At 37.5% G+C, this 13,026-nt stretch overlaps 2 protein-coding genes and 1 long non-coding RNA gene across 3 annotated transcripts; all 3 read right to left on the bottom strand.

Moving 5' to 3' along the window:
• Positions 1-849: 849 nt before the first annotated feature.
• On the bottom strand, positions 850-4,440 carry LOC114526021 (interferon-induced very large GTPase 1-like). Its single transcript, XM_028547513.1, has one exon. The coding sequence runs from the start codon at positions 4,438-4,440 to the stop codon at positions 850-852; it is 3,591 nt and encodes a 1,196-aa protein (XP_028403314.1).
• Positions 4,440-6,843, bottom strand: LOC114525954. The gene is made up of 3 exons (XR_003687281.1): positions 6,650-6,843; positions 5,475-5,579; positions 4,440-4,736 (listed from the first exon to the last, which is right to left on the bottom strand). It is a non-coding gene; the product is annotated as an uncharacterized LOC114525954 (long non-coding RNA).
• Positions 6,844-7,168: 325 nt separating this feature from the next.
• LOC114525953 (glutamate carboxypeptidase 2-like) lies at positions 7,169-12,191 on the bottom strand. Its single transcript, XM_028547415.1, has 8 exons — positions 11,701-12,191; positions 10,914-11,127; positions 10,595-10,798; positions 10,085-10,370; positions 9,704-9,988; positions 8,922-9,281; positions 8,394-8,694; positions 7,169-7,728 (listed from the first exon to the last, which is right to left on the bottom strand). The coding sequence occupies exons 1-8, from the start codon at positions 11,934-11,936 to the stop codon at positions 7,389-7,391; spliced, it is 2,226 nt and encodes a 741-aa protein (XP_028403216.1). The 5' UTR covers positions 11,937-12,191; the 3' UTR covers positions 7,169-7,388.
• Positions 12,192-13,026: the final 835 nt, after the last annotated feature.

A 13,026-nucleotide genomic window follows, 5' to 3' on the forward strand; every position in this document is an offset into this window, starting at 1 on the left:
TAGACTACAACTGAATCATGTTGAATAGATGTTTTAAAATTATTTTTAAAAGTTAAATGCGTTTAGCATAAATAATTATATAATTTAGTTCAAGATTCTTGAGAAAATCAAAGTTGGAGTATATTGATCAATACTATCGTTTGTATTATTTGTGACCTAAAGCCGACTTCTTAACGCAATTTTTGAAAAAAATTAGAGATATTTCTTTATTAGTGACATATTAAGTGCATTACTTTATAACAACAGAAAAAAATACATGTTTGTTGTTCATCTTAATATATGACAACATCGTATATGATACCGAAGATTATTTACAGAAGATATTCCTCTTGAAGATTTTGTTTCACCTTGTCGAATTTAATACGCGTCCAAAATATCTTGTTGGGCAACTTGGCTTCGTGAAATTCAGCCAATTCTTGTGAAAATTTTCACATGAACCACCGCTAATACATTTGTTGTTTATTCGTTAAATTTTTACAAATATTCCAAGATCCAAAAGTCAAGTTTTCTGCTTCCAGTTGCTTGTGTATTTATCTTTTCTGTTTCGTCACTGGCCTTTGAAATAGCAGAAAAAACTTTGTCTTCAAACCTTTTAACTTCGTTTTTGAGAAGTGAGTCGACAGAGGCAGGAATTCTTTCCAAACAGAATTTTTCAATTGATTCCATCAATTTTGTTCTGAGAAATCCAAGCTGATTTTCAAAATAAGGAATGTATGGATCAAACTTACCTTCTTCTCCAAGCTGAATGAGGACCCGGGCATGAAATTGACTTTTATTCTGAAACTTATTCTCCTTCGATATTTCTCTTGTCACAACAGGACCCATAGACGAATTCAGTGCGGATTTAATTTAGTTTTCAAGAACGTCGCCAAACGAAGTAGCTGCCAGCATTTCCTTTCCCATTTTCCTGCAAACATTAAGGAAATATTGTTGCAATCTTGGACGCAGGTCCTTCTCCATCTGACTTCTAATGTCTCGTTCTTGGCAAAAGCGTTCTTCCATCTCGTGAAATATTGGGTAAGCCTTGGCGAAAGTGTGAAGCAAAGTATCACATTGCAAAGAATTCTTGAATTTGAAGGGGAATTCCTTGGTGGCTTCCTCAATGGTGGAAATCACAATCTGGGTCATTTGTATGATGTAATTACAATTAAACCTATTCCCCGGTTCTGAAGAAGCACTTCTCGCTAAATGAAGTGCTTTCGTTATCGAAGTTTTCCTTATACGTTTAGCGTCAGGGAGATGTCTTAATTTTTCTGCATTCTGCACCCGTGATGGAGCCATTTTAAAAAATCCCATCCATTTAATCTCAAAAGTAAGGTCATCAACAACAATATCGCCTTCGCTGTCCAGATAATTTGATATAATATCACCTTGTTTATCTATTTTTTCTCTGATTTCTTGACTTAGGACAGGAATTTTCGTGGAAAGATAATCTACAATTTCTTTGTTTATATCAATTTTTATTTCTTGACAAGGTGGAACTTTCTCAATCCACTTCTGCCATTGTTCGTCGAAAGCTTCATTCATTTTTTCCGTATCTTCAATATCATAGGCTGAAGTAATAAACGACTTAGCATTTTCGAGAAGCTCTTCTTCATAGTTGCGTCCCTTATCTTTGATATCTTGTACTCTCTGCAAGTGATTAAAAGTTGACAAGCATTTCTTCTTTACTTCCAAGATGTGTATTTCTTTCTCTTCTTTAATTTTAGTCAATGTGTGTTCTTTCCACTGTTCAACAGTTGTCTTATCTTCATCCGTTTCGAAGAAGTCGTTCATTTCTTGCGCCATTTTCCCTGCAAGATCTTCAGCTTCTTCATCTATTTTCGTTCTACTGTCTGCCCATCGCTTTTCACGCTCATCTGCTGTTAAACATCTTTCTAGAGCAACTATAATTCTTCTTTCAAACTCGGCCATTCCTGCTACCATAATAGCCACGGATTTCTCGAAATATTTTCGATCTAAAGACATGCGAGCTCTAACTTCGATCGTATTACGGAGACTAAATATGAAATCTTCCTTTAGAATAGCTTTCCAAAGGTTGATGACTCTCTTTCGAAATTGAGATACAGTATGATAAGCGCTTCGCTTTGAACACATCACGGCAATTACTTCTTTCTTTATTTTTTGAACCGCTTCTCCGTATTTAGGGTTCACTGGAGCCATTGGCGGATTTCCTTTCAGAAGGGAGGGTAAATAGAACACGTCTTCGTTTTCATTGAATGAAATGATATCATTAAATTTGTTGTATTTGTCATCACATTTTTCTTGAATTGCAGCAAGTTTCGTCATTTCATCCAGACCTTGTCTGAGGTTAAAACGGTTGTCAACCAATTTCTCTGTTGCATTAGTGGCTGTGACATTTTGGTGGACAAATTTGCAAGACTTTTTCTTTTTTTCCTCTACAAGCTTCATTTTCAAGAAAGCATGTACAGCTATTTCCAAGAAATCTTTCATCGTATTGTGATTCTCACCAAAGATATTCACAATAGTTAAATCTGCAACGCCAATTGCAAAGGTTGCCAACTCATTATCATGTACTCGTAACTGAGGATCTGCTGATCCTCTTAGACCTTCAGTATCAATGATCAAAACATAATCAAACTTTGAAGCTGACTTAAGGGAATCACTGACAGGAAGAAGACTAGCAAAAACGCCACGAGTACATCTTCCAGCACTGACTGGAAATTCCAAACCAAACATTGTGTTTAACATTGTTGACTTACCTGAACTTTGGATTCCTACAACGGAAATTACAAATATTTTTGCATTTTTTGTTTTCTGCTCTAGTTTAGTAAACACAGCTTCAAACCATCGCGGTTGAATGTAAAATGAATCGCCATCCAGTATCTCAAGAGGTTGTCCTGAAAGCAACATGTCTGCTGCAGCACCTGCATAGTCGTATTCGCTTTCTTCAATCTCGTAAAGCTGAGCAAGTTCTCTAATGATGTGTTCTAAACCAAACGAGTGTTTTGAGATCGATTCCTTCAATTCTTTTAAACGTTTCTCTTCAGGAACTTGTGTGTTTACTGTTTCCAATCCTTCGTCTTTTCGTGTGTTCTTCCGTTGAAGGTCAAGTGAGAGAGAGCAATATTCTTGGTGCAATTTTGTAATGACCTCCAAAGACATCTTATCCAATCGATGTTTTAATTTATTCAAGGCTTGATTTCGCTCCGTTTCATTCATATTTGCCAAAGATTTGAAACAATAAATAATCTTTTCATCTAGATGTTTGAAAGATTCTTTTCGAGCTAACTCGTTTTCCCCGATTCTTTCCTGTATTTCGTTTTGATATTCTTCAACAGATTTGCCGTCACGGTGTTTTTGACGATGTAACTCACGTTCCAATTTTGCGAATTCAGGTACGTTCTTTTGCAAACTAAGAAGGTTTTTAGCATCTTCGATCTTCATTTTCAACCAGTCGTCTGCAGCTTTTGAAAACAGTGTGTTTTCTTGATTGTCATCATGTTGAATCCCAGATTCGCTTGTCCAAGATGCAAAATCGACCAGAGGCTTCGCCGTCACATTGTTTATATTCTTTTGAATGCTATTTCGAATAGTTTGAAGAAAATCATATTCATTGGGTTTTTTGGCTTTCGTTATGAAGGAAACCATTTTACCGTATTTTTTTTTTAATCCTTTTAAGTATTTTTTATGTGCTTCTTCATTTGTATGTGATTTTTCATTCGCATGTGCCTTTTCGCAAAAGATGACAACAGGTTTTGCTCCGCTAAAGGTAGCCTTTTCAATAATATCCGTCAAATTTTCAACAGGACACTCCGAGGGTAGGACTACACATACAACGGACGAAATCTTCAATATTACATTAAGCTGGATCTTGAAATTTCCAGCGTCACCCCGGAGATTTGCAAAACAAATTTCTTGTTGTAGTATTTGTTCACGATTCTCACCAGGAAGATACCAGCTCAATTCGACCAAACCATCGACAACTTTTCTTTCAATATTGCCACCTTTCATATCTTTGTGGAAGAAAAATCTATGGTCTGTGCTTCCATCGCTCATTATTTTGTTAATCAAGGAGGATTTTGACATGGTAGTTTGGTCAATACGGATGAAAGAAACCACAGGAAATTGATGTTCTGTCGCAAATACATGTCGTACGTTCTTGTTGTCATCTAAACCACTACTCCAAGACTTTGTGATATTCTCTAGAGCTGAGAGCAAAATCGTGACCTTTTCGGAAGGAGCTCCAGGATCGGGCAGAAGAAACGGAACGCTAAGTTGACATTCAGACAATTTTACAGCAATATATCGTCGTAAAGAAATATCGGAACAATAAAAAATACCAATCAATGCATCCATCGGATGGACTAAAGTTTCATCGGCATCAACAAATTCATCCTCGCTGTCATCAGAGTCGTAATTATTGTTGGTTTTACATTTATTTAAAGGTAATTCAAGAACATTGTAATCAGCTATCATGAGTTTATTGAAAATATATTGAGGTATTTGATCTAAACAGGTTAATTGATCATCGGTAAGTGTGTGGTTATCGATTGTTCGTGCTTGTTTTAAAGAATATTTAGGTTTTAAATTAAGATCAGCCCGGAGTGTTGATAGTGCAGTGCTAGAAGTTGAGCATGTATCGTGTGCTTTTGTTGTCTCAGATTCGGCAGGTGTTGCTAAAGTATCTGTAGATCTAGTTTGGATGCCTGGCTGATTCCCGCCTGTTTTTGAACCAGGAGGACATTCTTTACCAGAGAGATTTGCACCTGGCGCTACAATAAGAAAATTAAGCTTGGTCCAGCTGCAAAGTTTTTATAAATTTGGGGCAAATGCATTAAAAGGAGGATAAGTTGTTTCAACTGAATATATATCTATCATTATAAACTAATCTAGCTTTTCAACATGCTACTGACAAAATCTGGTTTCGCAACATACAGCTGAACTCTCCGGCATATTTCACAAAACCGCGAACGGTAAAATTCAAGTCGAATTTTGCAGGGTACAGATTGGCAGTTGTAATAAAGTATAATAAAGTCTTATCAGTTAACAAAGGTATACAATGCAGCTTAGGATGTAATTTATTTACTTAGTTTCAAAATTTTTAGGGGCAATCCATATATAGTTGAAATGGAAACCGGAATCCACGTGCTGGGATTCGGAAGCTAATAACCGCAGTAGATTCCTTGGGAATTTTTCTTTAAGCTGCCAAAAGCGGTAATATTCTCAATTGAAATAGAGTATTTTATTAAAAACAAAGCGGTGAAACTGCATTTCTCATGCTAGGCAGCCGTAAATAACGATAAACTTGAATGCAGAAACCTATCTGTACTGAAATTCAATCATTCTGACAGTTTTTACCATATACAGGAAAGCGCGCTTTTAAATAGGGCAAATTTGTCGGAATATTTCTCATAGGTCTATTTTGACTCAAATCGGTGCAGCTTCAGACTATATGATTTTACCAGTAATTAACGATACAGTTGATAATATTTTCGTTACATGCACTATACCAGTTTCGTCCACATGTTCCTTTGGTGACTTTTCTGATTTTGGGTGGTTTGAACCAGATGCGTTTGCTGATTTTTCATTTTTTTTCTTTTTCTCCTTCCATGCTGCTGCAAAATAGAAATTGAGCCGTTCATTGTTTGCAATATTCTACTGTATTTTATATAAATCAAATGTTGTATAACAATTAACTGCCTGAAATGTGTATAATTCCACTCGAAATGAAGACCCTTTAAACCCCTAGAATTTACATGCAACGAGTGAAGTACCAAAAATCACTAGTAGAGTAGCCTATGCTTGATGATATTCAACTAAACAAACTGATATCACCTATAATTTGATATTACCAGGAATGTCTTTGATATTTCGCGGAATCTTGCAACCGCACACACACACAGATATAACAAGACACTTACAAAATTTTGGCGTTTCCAAATCGTTTTTCAGGTCTATTTTATTGTTTAAACGCCCTGTTCATACGACCCAAGAAAAAATATGCTGAACGTGTTTAAATTATCTTCAACTTCTATTGTAAATTGACGGTGTTTGAAACGCTCGACTGCGCAGGCGTTATATACCATATATTATTCAAGTATATTATTATATTTATATTTATGAAAATAAACGCACTTGCTGAATATGATCCGATATTGATAGCATTGCCAGTGGCAATGAAGCCACGTTTTTGATCTAGTAATTCTGTATCATTTGTGTTGCTGGCTTCAAAAGACGTGTCTTCGTCGAAAGCCGTCGATTTTGTGTACAATATCTCAAAATCTAGCAGCTATTTCAGCTATTTATAAAGAGCTAAAATAAAAGGACAAACTGGCACATACATGCTTGTATATATTAGGTTTGTTACTAGTAACTTTGAGAATGAAGACCAATAGGCAACGCCAGAATAAACGCAGTCGCATATTTATTATCACTTGCATATAAATGTAATACATGCAGTATAGTGATAATAACAGCAGCTGGGCTTTGTCCTCGATATGCAGATGTTGCGGTGCATGCAAGACGGCATATAGCTACTTATAATGGCTATATAGTGGTTTTAAACGAAGCGCGAATGACGTCTGAAAGGCAACGTTTGAACTGCACATTTTTTTACAAAATGGTGGTAGATATACTATACTCAGTCTATCAGCCTACTCGCACTGTAATATTTCAATCTACTTACATTAAATTCTCGTACTTTTACTAAATTTCACTGGCCTTCTGATCTTTGCACACAATTAAACTTTCATATATACATTTGCAAGCATACATTGGCAGTTTACTACGTATTTCAGGTCAGGACGACATTTAGGATCGTTCATACATCAATAATACCCTTGTGTTTCTTTGTACTTCGCTCATCAACTGAGTGGATACCTGAGAAACCCCAAAGCGAGGGTTACTTTCGATTTTACAGATAAGTTAATGAATAATATATTATTCATGAGTATACATGGGCTGAATGAAGAGCAAAGCTTGGGACAATTGTAGTGCCCTAATTTGAATTCTAAATTCCTAGGTCGATGAAAATGATTGATTTTTCTCCACTAGGTTAGTTTATTCGCGCGACACGAAGCGATTGGTCTGCAAAAAATCAGTCGCCGCAAAAAAAATAACACGAAGACAACAGCTATAATAAACAATGTAGATCTCCAATTACACTTTCATTATTTGAATGCAAATTGGATTGCAAAGTGCACGAGGTGTGAATAAGATCAAAATTCAAGAAGGGTTTATATTCAGGTAAAATGCAACATCATTTTAAAAAGTAAGGTGAAAGATTCACTTAGATTCACTTCAATCTCACCCAGCAGAACTGATTCAGGTCAGACGTTCAACAAGTTCATTTAAGGCCTAAAATTATGCTTATGTAATCTAATACCTGAGAACTACAAGTCACCGAAGTCCTAATCTCTATAGTGTCAATCTTTAGCGTCTTTATTCAAGCTTTCTACCGCTGACATAATCGACTTAAATACAACAGAAACCTGATTTCTTATTTCTCCCCAGTCTCTCGAAGTCTCATTGCTCGGAATCATGAGATCAATAATGCCGGGAAAATGCGCACTGCCATAGTTGTTGTTGGATGGTGGCGCAAAAATAACGTGTCGAGTGAAGCTTTGATTTGGAAGACCAAAACTGTAAATGAAAGATTTCTCCACGTTCACCATTCTGTCATTTAGATCACGTAGTTGAATGTCGTTCATACTTTTCAGGGCTGTTTCCACCTCTTTCTGGAACTTCAGAGACGCGTTGTGGAATCTGCATAAGAAGGAGAACTGATTTCTGATGTGTACTGTGCTGTACTGTGTTGTAGTGTGTTGTAGTGTGTTGTAGTGTGTTGTAGTGTGCTGTAGTGTGTTGTAGTGTGTTGTAGTGTGTTGCAGTGTGTTGCAGTGTGTTGTAGTGTGTTGTAGTGTGTTGTAGTGTGCTTTACTGTGTTGCAGTGTGCTGTACTGTTTTGTAGTGTGCTGTACTGTGTTGTACTGTGTTGTAGTGTGCTGTACTGTTTTGTAGTGTGTTGTACTGTGTTGTGCTGTGTTGTAGTGTGCTTTACTGTGTTGCAGTGTGCTGTACTGTTTTGTAGTGTGCTGTACTGTGTTTAGTGTGTTGTACTGTATTGCACTGTACTATAGTATGTTGCACTTTACTACATTGAACTTTAATGTATTGTAATGTACTGTAATGTATTGTACAGCTGTACTCTAATGCACTGTACCGCGTTGCACTGTACTGCATTGTACTTTGATGTACTATACTGATGTTCTGTACTGTGCTTTGATGTACTTTATAGTGTGGTACTGCACTGTTAATATACGGCAATTACTATGGGACATTATAAAGGGCTATACAGTACTATTATACAGTACAATACAGTACCATACGACACCATACGTTACTAATGGATTGTGACTTCACGCACGTACTTTGTAATAGCAGCATCGACGTAATCTAACGTGATGTTGTTCCGCCGAAGTTCCGCGCCATGATTGTCATTCAAGATTTGAAAAGAACGTCTCAAAGTCTTCGAGTATTGAACGACATCAAAGGGTAACACGATGTCGTCAGCAATGGACATCAGAGCTCTTGCAGCGACCAGAGTTGTCGTGAGATGGTAGGAGAAGTCTGGGTCGACTAAACCTTGAAGCCACTTGTACGTGTCATGAACACTGTGGTATATTGGATACAGTCTTTCCCCATAATAAGACATATCTAACGACGGAACTCCTAGAGACAGAATTCAAAGTCGGACACAGAATTATACCTCAACTGAAATGTTTTATATTGAGATTTAAGACAAAGTCTGACCACATGGTCTTTGAGATAAAAATGTACTGAATTGACCTTTTTCAACAATGTCGTCACTCGCAGAAGGTCTGATGTCTCACATTGACTACGAAATGTACCCAAATTTCGTGAAATATCAGAAAATAAATATTTCAATAAATTCTTACCAACGAATTGGTAGAAAGTGGCATAATCCGACCCCGCACCTAGACTTGGGAACATAATTTCACCATCTTTCCCTCGCCTTTCTTCCAGCATTCTTTCATAGACCGTTTGATGCATTCCAGGGCTTTTGAAATGTGGATCTTGAACATTTTTAACAGTCTCAATGAGCGTTGTTTTCAACAGTGGAGATCCTGAAAGATGAAGCACGTAGGTTCCACCAACAGAGACGTCAACGTTAATGTAAGAGACGCCTTTTGTTGATAATGCTCGTTCGTGTTCCTCGACCCACTCGTTGGAGCCAATCAAAGCCGCTTCCTCGGCGCCCCAGCTGCAGAATTTGATAGTGCGACGTGGACGCCAACCTGTCGGTAAATAAATTGAATTTGTTAAACTTTCCGCCAGAGACAAGTCGTAGACAAGTCCTCTAAAGTCAGGTTCACACTTGGGATTTTTGCTGCAACTTTAACTGCGATTCTCTTCTTCTGATAGATGTGAACGAGTACTTAGTTCCGATTGCTCTGATATATTTGAACATCAGTAACTAATTCACTAAGTAACTAAGTCCTATTTGAACATCAGTAACTAATTCACTCGTTCACATCTATCAAAAGAAGAAAATCTAGCCTTAAGGCTAGTACTAGCAATAAACAAACTTTGCTGGTTTCATCAAAAAAATTTTATCAGTGGTTCAACCGTTCAAGTGAGGTTCAGGTTCATATCGAGACTTTAGTAGTCCATTATCTTCTCGACCCCCTAAATATCCTTATTCCCCCTCCTGTCTTACCTTGTTTCAATAACAGACTCAACCCACGTGAGATTTCCATCATGGTTGCTGTACCACTGGAAGCATCGACAGCACCGAACCCCCAAGCATCCCTATGATTCCCTATCATTACCCAACGATCCGGTTCTTCACTACCGTAAATGGTTCCGATGACGTTGTATATATCCTGTCGTGTGTTGGGAAAATTAACTTCAATTCGTATGCTATTGTTCCCCTCTATCCCCTCATCACCCAGTCTGTAGGTGATATTCAATGTGCCCTTCCAACTCGTCGGGACCTCGCTACCTTAAGAATATTCAAAAGCCAATTTCTAGATATATATTATCTACAATTATAAACTCATTAGCTTACAATAACAAGATATCATCAACTTTAGACTACCTTTCATTATTTTTAAGATGTTTACAGCGTCTCCGTAAGGCATCGGCGTCGCTGGAATTTGCGGAAGACCTGCGTCTTCGGGAGATATTCGGAACACGCCGTCGATAGACGGCAAACCAGGTGTGATCGGATCTCCACGAGTGGTGATAATGCTACCGCGTTGCACGCCGGTCTTCGGTAGCCAGATGTAGTTGGGATAAACTTTATCCTGACCTTCGGGAGCATAATCTGCTGGATCGTTGTACAAAATGGCGCCAACAGCACCGCATTCATGCGCGTTTTTGACCTGAAATAGAAGAAAAAAGATTTGAACAACGTTGAAAAGGTCATCAGAGCAATGGTGTTTTCACACCTTTATTCAGGCGAGATGTAAAGAATGCAAAACTGACATGCTACTGACAGAAGATGAAATGATTTAATTGCAACCTATATGGTCTATTGTAAACATGGTTTCCTATCGATTGATCAGTTTAATCTTTTACTAACGATCGATCGAATAGAGTGTCATACCATGGAGCCTCTGAAAATTTTTCCATATCTCATGATAGCAATGCGCCCGTTACAGTTTGGAATGCGGAAGTTTTTCTTCAGGACTTCAAAATCCTCCGTTCGACCGTAATTGACGTAGAGCAATTTGCCGCTTGCCGAACTCTGCTTCGAGTAGCCCAGAAATGGAGGAATCATTTGGTCATCATCCTCACTTGGATCTGCCAACTTTGGGACATCGAAGGAAAAAAAATAAAAAGATAAGGTTGAATTACTGGCGAATGCCACAGTAAAGTATCTTTAAGGTAATAGATTTATTCTTTTGTTAATGGGCTTGACTTACCTCTTCCTTCCCAGAAAACTCGCGTAATACTTTTCTGCCAGAATCCAGAATTTCCACTTTGTTTGAGATATTTGGATTGACGTATGGTAGAAGTACATTGTATTTTGGCATCTCAACTTCATCGAATTTATACTCCTTCCAAAGCCGGGCGATTTCGACTGCCAACTCTTTGGTTCTTGGAGTCCCTGGAACATGAGGTCGGGAAGAAAAGTACCTTTTGAAAAACGCAAAAACATGCACAATTCAGGAACGGCGATGAAGATGAAAGGTGTATTTAACGAAGTTGTCAGGATTTTGGTTTCAGGATGGGGTAACCTTTAGAATAAAAAACATAAGGTCAAGGAGGCAAGAGGACAATCAGGAGATTGCGACATACTGTATAAACAAGTCGATCTCGAGAACATACTGCCTACGAGTGTATAAGCTTGATGCTTGATCTCAGCACGTTAGTCAAGAGATGCCGAGGGTTCGACCTTTTCAGCTAAATTTCTGGATATTTACAAACAAACATCGTATAGGCATCGAATATTTTGATAACAGAAGGGTTTAATTACAAAACGGTAATAAACCGTGGCATATTGTTTAACTATTTCCGTTGCTTGTGCAAAATGTAGATTGTTTACGAGCATTAGGCTTTTATAACCTGTTGTAACTCCATCCTGATAAGCGATATAGATTATGATGAAGATAATAGAAAGATATTCTTCCTGCTGTAAGTAATGCGGGTTTCCCAGCAAGAGAGATTTATTGATCTAGCCGTCTATATGAATAATGTTAGTTAACTTACTTCAAGGACTTTCCTATCTCCTTCTTGTCCAGGGTTTTGTAAAGCTTGCTGTGATATGCATCCTTCTTCATTCCTTCCTCTTCGCGTTTTTCTTGAAATGAACGTGGTGTTTCAGGTGATTTCTCATCGTCTGGAGCAGCGAAGAAGCCGATGAGAAAACCCAAAATAAACAACGTAATTCCTGCGATCACAAGAACAGCGAGTTGTCCTCTTCTAGACAAGCCTAACACAGTCATTTCAATGCAAATCCGGCGAGCTCTTTAACGCTGAATATACCTGAACAAACTGTTACAACTAAATATAAATAGACTTCAAATTTAGCTACGGTATGACAAACTTCATTCACTTGGCCATTGCATAAATATAAGCGGTGTTTAACATGCAAATCGTCTGATATTTGATCGGGTTACATCCCAAGTATTTCAGATGTCAACAATATATTCGAGTAATCCGACAATATCTTTTCTGATGACATCTTAAAACTTCGCAGAAACGAGACTTCTTTGTCTCTAAGGGACTGTTTCTGCATATATGGATGCATAATCCTACGTATAGCCGAGATTGAAAAAGGCGAAAAATGATTTTGAGGTGTTGAAATTTGAAATGAGTAAAATAACACGATCCTGAGACGTGGTATACTATAGTCATTGTCTGCAATATATGGCTCAATAGTGTGCACACATACAGACCTGTAAAGATACGGATTTTAAAAGAAATTAATCTTGCACAACGTGAATATATGAATATGTGTCCCCCCTCCAATTATCGTCTTCGTACCCCCCTGTACACATACGTCAGACTTAATTGGAAGTTCTTCACTTCGCAGGGTTAATGGTTTGTGTTATAGAAATGGTTTTAAGCTGGATCTTCTTCAATCTTGCTCCGCAAAACATATTGAGATTTCTGAAATGATTATTATACATACCATGTCCTCCGCTGCAATAAGCAATTTTTATATGTCATTCTTCAAGCAATTTACTTGAAGTAGAATAACTAAAACAACATTCTGCTCTTTGCCTCTTTCCTAGTAAGAGTCTCGTACCCTTGAACAGTCGGAAGTCCGGCCTGATTAAAATACTGTAGCCAGCTGATGGATTTCTCTTGATCTTGAAGATAAGCGACCTTTCCGAAGAAAACTTATAAACCGTAGGTAATTGGTCGAGACATGCATTGGTCGAAATTAGACCATTTTTAATATGAGTAGAAGAATGTCAAAAAGTAAACTTTAAGTGAACTTACTTTATTGATATACACGTTAAAAATCTACAATTATGTTACCTGTATATAGATAACTATATATAGGGTATAAGTATATATAAAAATAAT

This window comes from Dendronephthya gigantea, unplaced genomic scaffold, assembly GCF_004324835.1.
Source record: "Dendronephthya gigantea isolate DGI-Jeju-01 unplaced genomic scaffold, DenGig_1.0 000036F, whole genome shotgun sequence".
NCBI lineage: Eukaryota > Metazoa > Cnidaria > Anthozoa > Malacalcyonacea > Nephtheidae > Dendronephthya > Dendronephthya gigantea.

Coding starts and splice junctions, on each gene's coding strand:
- LOC114526021 (XM_028547513.1), bottom strand. CDS start 4,440: ATGATAGCTGATTACAATGTTCTTGAATTACCTTTAAATAAATGTAAA.
- LOC114525953 (XM_028547415.1), bottom strand. CDS start 11,936: ATGACTGTGTTAGGCTTGTCTAGAAGAGGACAACTCGCTGTTCTTGTG. Junction 11,128..11,700: donor GAGATAGGAAAGTCCTTGAA/GTAAGTTAACTA, acceptor GTTTTTCAAAAG/GTACTTTTCTTCCCGACCTC. Junction 8,695..8,921: donor CACTTTCTACCAATTCGTTG/GTAAGAATTTAT, acceptor TTCTGTCTCTAG/GAGTTCCGTCGTTAGATATG.